Consider the following 13045-nt stretch of genomic DNA (forward strand, 5'->3'; position numbering starts at 1 on the left):
CACGTCCTAAGCATATGCATGTGAGGCTCTTAGCTAAGGGACCTATTTAATGACTAGCAATTATTTTTGGAAATTCTTAGGGTCAAAGTCAGAAGAGATGGATGAGATAGTTTAAATCAGATTATTTTACTCTCTGACTCCCTCAGACCTACTTAGTGATGTATAAAGGATTCTAAGTTGGTGTAAATGGACATAGAATGAAAGGACTAGAAGGGACCACAAGGGTCATCTCGTTTAATCCCCATGTCTCCATGGTTGCAGTCTCCCCATTCTGGATCTCTTGGAGGGCTCAATGCAGACGTAAGGATCCACCAATAAGGAGGAGGTGGGAATGAGAGGGGACGGATTGGGGGAGGGCCATATCTCCCAGAAGACATTCCATAGGCAAGTTAATACAACCTGCGGCTGAATTAGTTCTTCTGCAGAGCCCCATGCATGCTGGGACATCTATAACAAGGGATCCAAAGGTCCCATGCCACTTGAGGAGTCCCTGACAAAGTCACGCTGGCAGGGAGTATGAACAGAGATGAAGGATGCCCAGAATCAGTGCAGAGGCACAGGGCCTCCTTGTGGATAATCTTGCAAACCCAGCAGATATTGGGGTTCCACAGGGTTTGAGGGAAGGATGCCTCATTTCTTCTGCTAAGGACAAACCCCATCCAGAATGAGAGAATGCAGAGGACACTCAACAAAGGTAACCCTGTGTGGTTTTCTGGTCTTTACACAAGTATTTATAATTGGGATATGATCTAGCCTATGCACAAATGACAGCTGTGGAGACGCTGAGAAAGTTCCAAAGGTAACCTGAACATGGTTACAGCCTTTTATGTTATAGAAAAGCATACACTTAGCTTTACACATAGGATATAGTTTGCTTCAAAGCGCAACATTGAGAAGCAGCATATCACATTTTATAGGAATATGATTTCACTTTTTTACTGAAAAGTATCTATAAATATTCACAATCTGGAATTGTGAACATTTATAGATACTTTTCAGTAAAATATATTTACATTTAAATCCACAATTTATCTTCCTTCAGGTACAATATTACCAAGCTTTGTTCTGTCATTTTTATAATTAACAAAAATATTGTATCTTCTGTTGAAATACTGTATTGACATTCTTGTAAAATATATACAATATATATACAAATGCAAAAGCTCTTAAATAATAAATTTTAACTACAGTAATCAAATGAAAAATTCTAAATATAGCCAGCCATATTTGTACACGCAGAAAAAGACCATTTCTCTGCTTTATAAGGATTGTTGCAAGAGCAACAGTAGTTTTTCTGACTCTTCTGACTGAGGTAATGCCCACCTCTTCTTTACATACTGAATGTCAATTATTCCAGATTGTTTGGCCAATGCGATCCCCAACAGACCATTTGTTTTTTCCGGTTCACCCAATACAACCATAGTCATAACCCTGAAAGCAAAAGAGGAGGTGTTTTTTAAATGGAGACAAAATGAATGAAAATGGAAACCCCCAATGTGTACCTGTTTATCAACCCCCAATGTGTACTGAGCACTTCAAAAGCTTGCTAATAGGAAATTATAATTAACTGAATTATCTGCCAAAAAACAGGTAAAATGCCAGAAATGGAAATATAGAGAAACATATTATGCTATGACAAGCAACAAGAAAATGACCAATCAGCTGCAATAATTCACATACATATATTTGAGGGGGAAATTTTTATCTTGGTACACAGCCTCCATGTGATCAAATGTCTAATCATGCTTTAAACATTAGTTCAAGTAAAATAGCTATTATTGTACAAAACTTAAAAAATAATTGTAGCAGCTTTTAAAAATTATGTTTATTTTATACTGATTTTCCCCAAAATCTTACATGAGCCAGCGATCCTAGCCAGATTCTTATCAGGCTGGGTTACTCTGTACAAAGTAAATATTTAAAAGTAAGGACAGAGAAATAAAAGTTTCCTGTTCCCACTCAGGAAAAATAATCATAATTTATTTCTATATATATTTTAAGCATATATATATGTATGCATTTTAATAGTATCCCTCTCTTCAACTCTTCATATTTTCCCTGTCATCTTGGGGATTGATCCTGCTGACTGTTCTGGACCTGAGTCAGCAAAACATTTAAGCATAAGCTTAATTTTAAGCATATGAGTAATCCAGTTGACTTAAATGGGAACAGAATTTGACCATCTATAACAGCTTGATGCTGCAGCGGCTCCATGCACAGAACTCCCACAGATGACATTGTGCTTTGTTGTGATTTACACTAAGAACATTTTACTCTTCTCTGACAGTGTTAAAGGACCTTGGAGTGGTCACTCCACTGTAAGGAGTCGCTCACTGTAAGGCCTCTTTACACTGCCAGAACAGGTAAAAAAAATGTTTGTGTAAATAAAAATCAGGCATAATGCAAGTTTCTTGCTGACAGCAATCACAAATTCATGCTCTAATGGAGGTGTAAAGTTAAGCAAAAAAAAAAAAACTAACAAAAAGGCAGATTCAGTGCAATGTTGCCATCTTCTAACAGCAAGAAAAAGCAAAAGTCATTTAATTTACTTACTTATCTGATTGGATAATTTGTTTGGCTACAGGACACAAGTCGTTTTCCAGTAGATCCCAAATGTAAACACAAGATGATGCATCCAGGACAAAAAACACAGCAGGTCTTGTAAGAGCCCACTGGAGGGCAATAACTGGCTGGCCATTTGTGCTGTCATTCCACTGTATGAGGGGATGCTCTGAAGTCATTTGGTGCAATCTAATACTTCCATCTGAACAGCCAACCTGTACAGCAACACAAAGAAAAATCTTATCTGGGAAAGAAACAAACTAATTAAAATTAAAGTTACAAACCTATTGATGAAAAGATCAGTTATGTTATTCAGCTATACTGTATTTGGCTTTGGTCTTTACAATAAAAGCACAGGTTTCAGAGTAGCAGCCGTGTTAGTCTGTATCTGCAAAAAGAAAAGGAGTACTTGTGGCGCCTTAGAGACAACAAAGTTATTTGAGCATAAGTTTACGTGAGCTACAGCTCACTTCATCGGATGCATGCAGTGGAAAATACAGTGGGGAGATTTTATATACACAGAGAACATGAAACAATGGGTGTTACCATACACACTGTAATGAGAGTGATCAGGTAAGGTGAGCTATTACCAGCAGAAGAGAAAAAAAACCTTTTGTAGTGATAATCAAGGTGGGCCATTTCCAGCAGTTGACAAGAACATGTGAGGAACAGTGGCGGGGGGAAAATAAACATGGGGAAATGGTTTCACTTTGTGTAATGACACATCCACTCCCAGTCTTTATTCAAGCCTAATGTAACGGTGTCCAGTTTGCAAATTAATTCCAATTCAGCAGTCTCTCGTTGGAGTCTGTTCTTGAAGTTTTTTTGGTTCAAGAATTGCAACTTTTAGGTCTGTAATCGAGTGACTAGAGTGGCTGAAGTGTTCTCCGACTGGTTTTTGAATGTTATAATTCTTGACGTCTGATTTGTGTCCATTTATTCTTTTACGTAGAGACTGTCCGGTTTGGCCAATGTACCTGGCAGAGGGGCATTGCTGGCGCATGATGGCATATGTCACAATATATATATCTACCAATGTGATATATGCCATCATGCGCCACCAATGCCCCTCTGCCAGATACATTGGCCAAACCGGACAGTCTCTACGTAAAAGAATAAATGGACACAAATCAGACGTCAAGAATTATAACATTCAAAAACCAGTCGGCGAACACCCATTGTTTCATGTTCTCTGTGTATATAAAATCTCCCCACTGTATTTTCCACTGCATGCATCCGATGAAGTGAGCTGTAGCTCACGAAAGCTTATTTTCAAATAAATTTGTTAGTCTGTAAGGTGCCACAAGTACTCCTTTTTTAATAAAAGCACAGTTATCTGATTTATGCGTCACTATTATACTTCAGTGTGTGGATATCAGGAATTTCCCAATTTTTAATTTTTGGTATGGTTTCAAGTTTCAGTGGTAACCCCATACAAAGCATACTGCAATAACTCAAATCTGGAGGTCACAAAGACTAACTGGGATGAAATCTACATCAATAGGAAAATCTGCAACCTACTAGAGAGATACAGACAAAATAACTCTCCTGGCTACTTCTACTAAGCCACAGGAGTAGCCAAGGATTCAAATGGACCCCCAGATTGTAGATCTCACTAAGGCCTTGATCCTGCACCACTGAAGTCAACAGGAGCTTGGCCATTGATTTCTCTGACTGTCTTACCATAAATACGTGGGTGACATTCAGCTCTGTTGCTTTCATTAAACATGAGTAATTTGATGCCTTCACTTTCTTAGTTGTCTGGATTATAGCAAATTGGCTAAAGCTTATTCTAGACAAGACAATGGTAATGCTGATGGATAGATCAAAGTATCTGAAGGAAGTGATGAGAGGGATATCTGTCTCATTACTGAAGGTGTGCATGAATTGGGTTCATAAGGTCTGATGCTCCCAAGCCATCTACTATCTTCCTCATTTCCTCACATACACATTGTAGAAGAGGGGAGAAAGAATAGAAATGTGCAGTATTCTGGAGGATAAAGCCCTTAGAGCAGATGATTCTCACTGTGGGTTTTCTCCAACAGGGAGAAACAGGTATCATAAAATATAACTCTGTTCTTGCTAGTGTCCATGAGAACCTCAGGTCAGTATATTTAAAGTTACTGACAAATCAAAAAGAATCAGCGTGTCCATCCTTGTCCACTCTTATGAGATGGACCAGTGCGTCCAGCATAGTCCTCAGACCACATACAAGCCTAATGTTGGTCTGAACGGTGTGAAGAAAGTCAAACGACTCCAGCTGCTTTGCCACAACGGCCACAATAATCTTTGCCAAACAAGGAAGGTTAGGTATGAATGGTAATTGTCCATGAAATGGTTTCTAAAAAAAAAAGGATTAACTGCGTTTTTATGGAAGTAATATTAATATCTCCCAATAAAGATCCAACCCCTTTTTCTCCCCACTCCTATATGTGCTTTTACTAGCCACAGGTCCATCCAACAAGTTACAGGCTAAAGATCACATAGTACTTCCAGTACCACAATGAGCTAAATGGGCTAAAATTAAAGCAGGCTTCATTTTGCATTTGCTTTCATCCAAAATTACTCTATATTTATAGATTTGGATAATACAGTCTGAATCTGACCAAATTTATCCCAGAAAAAGGTGGAAGATACCACAGAGTAAGAACGTCAGTTCTGGTTCTGGGTAGAGGCAGTACAGAATGTGTATGTTTGCTGGCCAAACATCAGCCTGATTTACAATCTGTGCAATCCCACTGAAGTGATGTAAATTGGGGCAGATATGACATTATCATAGAATAGTTCAAACATAACTAAGTATCTGGATAAATAGAAATTAAATCCTATTGTAATCATTTTCAACTAGTGTTCAGTAAGCTTGTACAAGAGAGACAGATAATTTTTGTGCGTGTGTCCATGCTATCTACAAAAGGAAAACAACCCAGACTGAGGTATGGGATAAGATAAGAGTAAGATAAGAGTTACGGGTTACCTAGTTCATGATACAACTACAAGCTAAAAATGGTCCTCATTGTAATGAGAGTGGGCAATACATTCAAAGGATAATCAGCTGTACTGGGATTGTCAGTCTGTTTCTGCAAGCCAGCTGCTTCATCTCTCAGCATATGATGAGTTCAATCACTAATATACAATACTTGTTTGCCACCTCTCAAGAGGGTTCTGAATTGGGAATGTAAATTGAGTGTTATTACATGTGTTGAGTTAGAACTCTTAGAAATCCCCCACCCCAAATGATTTGAAATTAAACTAACGTTAGGAAAAAGCCTTCCATACCAAAAATATTGGCTTTCCAAAAGGGGAGAAATCAACTGCATTAGCTCTTATTGGTCTTGGTCCACCCTGCTGGGGTTTGAACAGCTTTGGAGGTACTCTTAAATCATGTCTTGCACCATGACTTACCACACCCTGTTAATAAAATAAACAAAACAAAAACAAATCATCTGTATCATCAGCATTTATATTAAATAAAAACCTATGTATAGCAATTTACAGCGAGCTGCTGCACTTAAAGATCAGTACTAATTAGAATAAAACTATTTTTAATAATATCCAACAGTAAATATTTACATATATAGTGCCCATATAATTCCAAAGAAAATAGATAGCTTTTATAATTACAGTAATAGGAGAGATGAGAACAATGCAATGAAATTTAGAACGTTACTCACAATGTCTGTTCCAACAATGAAATGATTAGGATTAGAAGGGAGAAACTTAATATTCAGTGTTTGAGGTGTCCTCAGGCATAGGTTATCTTTTGGGAAAAGGCTGGGGAAATGCAAATGAAAAAGATAATATAAATAACCAGGACCTGTTCTCCCAAATCAATGCAAGTATATACTGCATCCTGTGACTACAACAATAACTAGAAGATGTTGTTGGTTCTGAGTGTTAAATATTTGTTTGAAACACTGGGCCACATTCATCTGTCTATGCACAGGAAGAGGCAGAATGTAAAAATTTTAAACTGGAAGGTCTCCCAAATTTAACATGTTAATGGACATGTCTGGCAAAAGTGTATATTTTCAACAGTAATGAACTATTGAAAATCCTGATCAATATATATTAGATAACAATAATATGCCCAGTTCTAGGGGAGAATTATCTCAATGAATTATAAATACACAATTTAATGGATAAATAGTGTTTTCTTACCTGCTATTCAACTGAACAGTAGAGCTATGTACTAACTTTACTTTCCCCCCAGGAATTAAACCTGAAATGATAAATAATTATTCTTTAAACCAGGGACTCAAATGTCAATAAAATATCAAGAATCACATATCATTGTTTAATTAAATAGAACGTATAAAAATAACTATGTTAAAATAGAATTAAGATCCCAATTAATAAATACAGGGAAATTCACAGTTAAAACACTGTCCTTAAAGATGAGACAAGCTAAAATGTGTTGTTTAGAAAAATTATTGGCTATAGAATTCAAATCCTAAAAAGTTGTAATTATTGTTGGAAGTGGGAGGAAGAAGGGAAAAGGGAGAAATGGACATTTTAATTCTAAAATTATAACCTCTAGAACTTCAACTGAATTACCATCTGTATTAGTTCTACAGGTTTTCTCTCTTTGATAATATGCACTATCGCATAATATTACTATACAAAGACTAATAATAGAAATGACACATTGATATCATTGGGACCCCCGGTAATAAAATACACCGTACACAGTAAAAAGATAACGTGTAATAATATTACCAAGAACACTGCTACCATACTATATTAATTCAAAAAGAGAACTGTACCGGCAACTGAATTTTTCTTATTGTAAAGGAACATTCTGAAGAGGGAAAATAAATGCTGGGGCCAGCGTGCTGAACTAGCACAAGTGTGTCTGACAAAACTCCATAGCTTTTAAACTGCACATATCTACAGATACACAAAATATTCAGATTTAGCAAATTACGCGGATCCGCAGTGCTACAGGAGCTTAAGAAACTAAAAATTTCATCCACGTTTTTACTGCAGATGTGCAGACGCACAGTTTTATTATTATAAAGGTTATAAATTTATTTTTAAATGTGGTGTTTTGAAACAGGTTGATTAGTTTGATGATTAGTCCTTACTGAGTACAAGAGACATTTGAATGATGCAGTTTTAAAAATTCAGCCTTTTTAAAGCTATCGACAAACATAAGTCCTAATTTGTTCGAAGTGAAGAAAGTGTATTTTCAGATAACCTGAAAATGGCTGCATGTATCTCATTCAATTCTGGGAGGAAAATGTGATCTTTGTTCTGAAACCAAATATGGTAAGTTACAGCCCAAAAGGAGAGTTTTTGAGACAGTTATAAGGATGCAAATGGGGGCTGCTTTGGAAGGGAAGTTACAACTTTGACTAAAGCTAAAGACAGCATGGGTGTATTGATAAGGGTATCTATTCCAGTGATGATGAAGGAAGAACTGCCAGAGAGCTTGTGAAAGGTGTAAAAAATGAGGTGCCCCTGAAGGGAAGAGCTGGTAGAGCAGTAAGGGGATATTCCGATAGCAGTGATGAGAAAGCTCCCAAAACACAATATATAGACCCAAATTCAGATCAGATTCTCCATAAATGCAAAATGGCAGTTGCACTGTCATCTTCCTACAAATTCCCGGAGTGTTCCCTCACTGACTGCACTGCCCTCCCAATGACCTCTTTCTCCCTTCCACTCAAAAATGGATTGCTTTATTAATTGTTCCTCTCATGTACTGTACTTACCTAAATCACTTTGTGAACCAGCCAAATCCACTTTTTGTAATTCAACTGCTACCTAAAAAAGGACAATGATTCAAAATAAGCAAATATTGAATATTAACAAAACCTACACTGACATTCTAGGTTCCCTGTCACTGCTCTATGTGAGCATCCTTGAGGCTGGTCGACCTAGTACTAACTCGTGCGAAAGTCCCTATGTCTCAATTGAACACTGTCAAATATGTAACTGGAATCAGTCTGGCTTAGTATAGGTAATAGAACTATAAGAACATGTTTAGACTTTATTGAATACTTGTGAATTGCTGCATGCATTCATCTCACTTATAACATCTGTATTCCATACTGTAAGCCAATAGTTGAGAGGTTGTATTGTGAGCATCTGTGACTGTGTAAATCACCAGACGTGGGAGAGACATTAATTAGTGCGAAGGGCTGCTCTTCAACAGAAGGTGTTAAATCCTTTCCAACAGGAAAGGTCCATCAGTATCAGACAGACTATTGTGGGATGTTAAAGAGGACAAAAAACATTTGTTGTTCTGCTCTCTCCCACCCTGCCCATGAAGATGAATTATGCAAGCTGATTCCTTGCATCAACTCAATTTGCAGCTCAGAGCACTTGGCAGGAAGGGGATTAAAAAACCCCGAACAAAAGGAACAAGATACTTCTATGCTGTTTGGACTTGGGGAGAGGGGACGGGAGGGGAAGTGTTTCTTGGGATAAGCAAGAGACCCTCAGCTGCTTAGTCTGGGTTAGCTCTAAAGGACATAAGGAGCTTGCTGATTGTAGACGCTTCTATTACCTTTTGAAACTTAAGATTGTAACTCATGTATATATGTTTACCTGTTTTAACCTTGTAAATAACTCCCTTGTTTCCTTTTGCTATTTAATACATCTTTATATAGTATGGTCTTTGGTCTGAGATGTAAGGTGCAAGTGACCTGGGGAAAGTGACTGGTCCTTTGGGACTGGGAGAAAAATCTGAATATTGCTGTGATTCTTTGTAGAAGGGATCATCTGTCAGAAAGGTAAGCTCACCTTATTAGTAAGACAGACCCGAGTACCAAGGGGACTGTCTATGACTCTATGTTAAGGCTGTTATAGTGCCTCAAGAGTTTACATTTGATAATTGGTTCTAAGTATAGATCTCACAACCAATTTGGGGTTTGTGCCCTGGATTTTAATAGTCTGTACTGAGGTTGGCATTCATGCACTTGAGTCACTGCAGGCTGCGTTACAGTAGCTATATCAGAACTGAGCCTAACATTACAATGACACTATGCAGATTTTCTGCCCTGCACTGCTCATACAGAAAAATGGAGGGTAGAAGAGAGGCTTCAAGTCCTCTTCTGGGGATTCCCTGGTGTGAGGCAGTCACCACTGGGAAGGTAGCTAGCAGAGCCAGTTCCTATACTATGCACCCCAGAGACCTTGGCACAGGGAGCATGTCAGGACAAGGAGGAAGAGACGCTGGAGCGTGATATGTTCCAATAATTCTCAGCTGATAGATGGAGACAGTTGTCAGCTGGACAAGTCAGAGCAGTCCTTGGGCTGCTCTGGCCTATAGCTGGTATGTGTGGGCAGAGAATCAGGGATGGCCCCTACCCTACCCCTCAATCCCATGCTGTGCCCAAGGTAAACTGGATGTAGCAGATAATTTAGCCCTATATATTTTTTCCTCTTGTTGGGCCCAATCCTGTTCCCCATGAAATTAGTAGGAGCTTTGCTGGGTTTGAATTGGTTATACGGAGATGAAACGCTGTATGTCCCCTTATTAATCCACCTGTTTCCCAAAATTAATCTGATTGCAACAACAGGAACTAGCAAACAATAGGATTAGGCTGATACTTAGGATAAAGTAGAAATATTTCTAGTTTATCAGAATTAGGCTTAAAAATTGACAAGAAAGAGAGCACATTAATTAGAAGATAACAGAAAGACAAATATACGTATCATCCACAAAGTGGGGTTACTAACCTGCCTATAATATTTTCTGACTAGGTAATCAATTCTTTACCACACCTTGGCTATTCTTTGTGTGAAAAATATTTTCGAAAAGATTGAAGATGCCTCCAACATGTTATGAGTGTGGCTTCCCACCTCAGTTTCAGTGACTGACTGTCACACCCATAGTGATCTAAAGTGAATGAAGCGGGTAGACAAATGTGCTTCAACAGAGATTTCCCAAGAAACAGATAAATGTGAGCAACGTTCCCATAAGGCAGCACTGCTGATTGATTTGACCACATAGTTCTGCCTAATTGGAACTTTGTGGTGTTTAGGGAGCCAAGTCATAGCACTTCTGGAAGTATGACAATAAAATGGCTAATGTTGCCACAATTTTCAAAAGAAACTCTTACCTGAAATCTTGGAAATGCGAAGGATGCTGCATTTTTAAAGAAAAAATTTCTCATTTCAAAAGTGCAATATTCCTGCTTTTCATACATATTTATTTACTCACCCACAGATTGAGAGTCCCATTTTCATCCATTGAAGCTATCTGGAATGACAGGCCTGACATTTCTATGGGGGGAAAAGTATAATAATACAGTATCAATAACAACTTACATTTATATAGTACCTTCATCCTGAATGATACCAAAGTGTTTAAATATTTACCAAACTGCTATATTAACTATGAGCCTATGCGGCTCTTCTGTGTGCTGCATAACAGAGAGGAAAGTGCCCTAATCCTATTAAAGGAAAGAAGCGGAGCCAATCTGGATACTCTCTCTTTCACCACCAGGTCCAAGCTGCCCTTCTGCACCTCTCTACACGTTTGGGTTCTGCAGGGATTTGGGGGCAGAACGAGAATTGGGACTAGGCCAAATTAGATAACAGCTGGACTGTGCAGATGCTCTTCTCTGGACTCCTGTTATTATTTTAGAATAATAATTTGCATTTAGTCCACCTATGTCTTCTACTACACACCCTGGTGGAGCTTGGGGCAGCACCAAAAGTAGCATGTTTCCTGAGGTAGCAGTGTTTCTAGGGGAGGTGGGTCATTAGGCAATTTAGGGGACAGGTACAGAAAGAGATGCCGGGATCAGTGGCACATTGCATGTGGTATCAGAAACAAACCTTTCCACAGATTCAGATTGTCTCACCTCTTACCTAAGGGAGAATATTTGGTAGAAACGCCATAAGATTTACCTTATGGAGTTTCTTGGGCCATCTTTCCCCATCTTGTGCATTTTACCATGGGAAGATACAATACTGCCCTGCATATAGGGAGCATGATAGAAATGCACTCACATTTGTGGCTAAAGTGCATACACTAGCAATCCATAATAGTTTAGGGCAGAACATGAAGAATAATGCTGTATCCAAATGGAATACAGAGGACTTTAAGAAGGCAGAAGACAGCTATGAATTGGAATTTGGCTAGGATTAGGGATTAATACCCTTGTAAAATGCCTAGTATAACAGATATTTACTTAAAGAAAATATCAGATTTATTGATCCTTTGGAGAGCAGTTCACATACCTCCTTGAGAAGATAGGTGTGAGAGCCCATAATTCTGTTCCTTATAGACAGATGTTGAGACAGGTTCTATTGCCAGTACAGGATATGTGTGGTTTAACGAGGAGAGAACACCATCTGTAGTTAAGAAATTAACAATCACTGTACTATTTTCAACAACAACAATAAACCCTACACATTTTCAGATTATTGTTTTAGGATTTAGTGATTACTAAGCAGGAATGACAAATAATGAACTTCATCAAAAATTCAAAACACAACTCTGCAAAATGTAGTTCTTAAGTCAACAAAATAGTAGTGGTAAATTGTCTTCTATTACTTGTTTTTATTTTTCACAATACAAAATGTTGCAGCATCATTTGCACCACACCTTCAGCCATTTCATTAATAAAAACCTGCTTTTCCACAGATTTGTAACTCTGCTGTTAAAGTTTACGTAGATCTCAGTCGAGAATGAAAGTTTATGGAAAAAATATGAAGAAAATCTGTTTGCGTATTTATGCAGTTACATGACAAAAAAGAAGATGAGCTTCATTTTAAGGTGTTTTTAGTGCTGGTTGTTTAGTAGCTAGACCTTGATCATGCATCCTGCAGAACAGGGGGCTGCAGACAACCCCAACATAAAGCAGAAGCTGAAAAACCTTACAACATGGTTCTTAATCTAATCTGAGCAGTGGCAGAAAAGGTTGAAGGGAGCACACAGGTCCCCGTGGAATGAATACATACAGCTAGAAGGATCCATACAAGTTACAGTCTCAACGAGGAAAGCAAAAACTGAATAAATATCTAGAACATTTTATGGTTTTTGTGGCTTTAGAATCACAGGACTGGAAGGGACCTCGAGAGTTCATCTAGTCCAGTCCCTTGCACTCATCTAGACCCGTGCTTTTCAAGCTATCTGATGTGGGGGACCGGCATTTTTTTTTCCAATGTGCGCGCAGACCGGCAGCCGATGGCTCGTGGTCCGGCACAGGTCCGCTGACCACCACTTTGAGTAGCACTGATCTAGACCATCCCTGACAGGTGTTTGTCTAACTCGCTTTTAAAAATCTCCAATGATGGAGATTCCACAACTTCCCTAGGCAATTTATTCCAGTGCTTAACCATAAATGGAGTAGAGCGGAAGAATTACTTCTCATGTCTTGCTTGTACACTCTTACTAATACGTCCCAGAATGCTGTTTGCTTTTTTTGCAATAGGGTTACACTGTTGACTCATATTTAGCTTGTGGTCCACTATGGCTCCCAGACCCCTTTCCGCAGTCATTTCCCATTTTGTATGTGTGCAACTG

The 13045-nt window shown here is 38.4% G+C and overlaps 1 protein-coding gene across 3 annotated transcripts in view; it reads right to left on the reverse strand.

Moving 5' to 3' along the window:
* Positions 1–1123: 1123 nt before the first annotated feature.
* Positions 1124–13045, reverse strand: part of DYNC2I1 (dynein 2 intermediate chain 1) — a 52326-nt gene continuing 40404 nt past the window's right edge. For all 3 annotated transcript variants that reach the window (XM_084619103.1, XM_084619102.1, XM_084619104.1), the window contains 8 exons: positions 11758–11871; positions 10733–10794; positions 8277–8328; positions 6721–6781; positions 6234–6333; positions 5839–5970; positions 2554–2777; positions 1124–1431 (listed from right to left, as the gene is read on the reverse strand). In XM_084619103.1, the coding sequence (XP_084475229.1) occupies positions 1260–1431; positions 2554–2777; positions 5839–5970; positions 6234–6333; positions 6721–6781; positions 8277–8328; positions 10733–10794; positions 11758–11871 (917 nt within the window). In that variant the 3' untranslated portion in view covers positions 1124–1259. The remainder of the gene's footprint in view (positions 1432–2553; positions 2778–5838; positions 5971–6233; positions 6334–6720; positions 6782–8276; positions 8329–10732; positions 10795–11757; positions 11872–13045) is intronic.

The sequence above is a fragment of the Lepidochelys olivacea genome (genome assembly GCF_965140295.1).
Source record: "Lepidochelys olivacea isolate rLepOli2 genome assembly, chromosome: 2".
In the NCBI taxonomy this organism is placed as follows: Eukaryota; Metazoa; Chordata; order Testudines; family Cheloniidae; genus Lepidochelys; species Lepidochelys olivacea.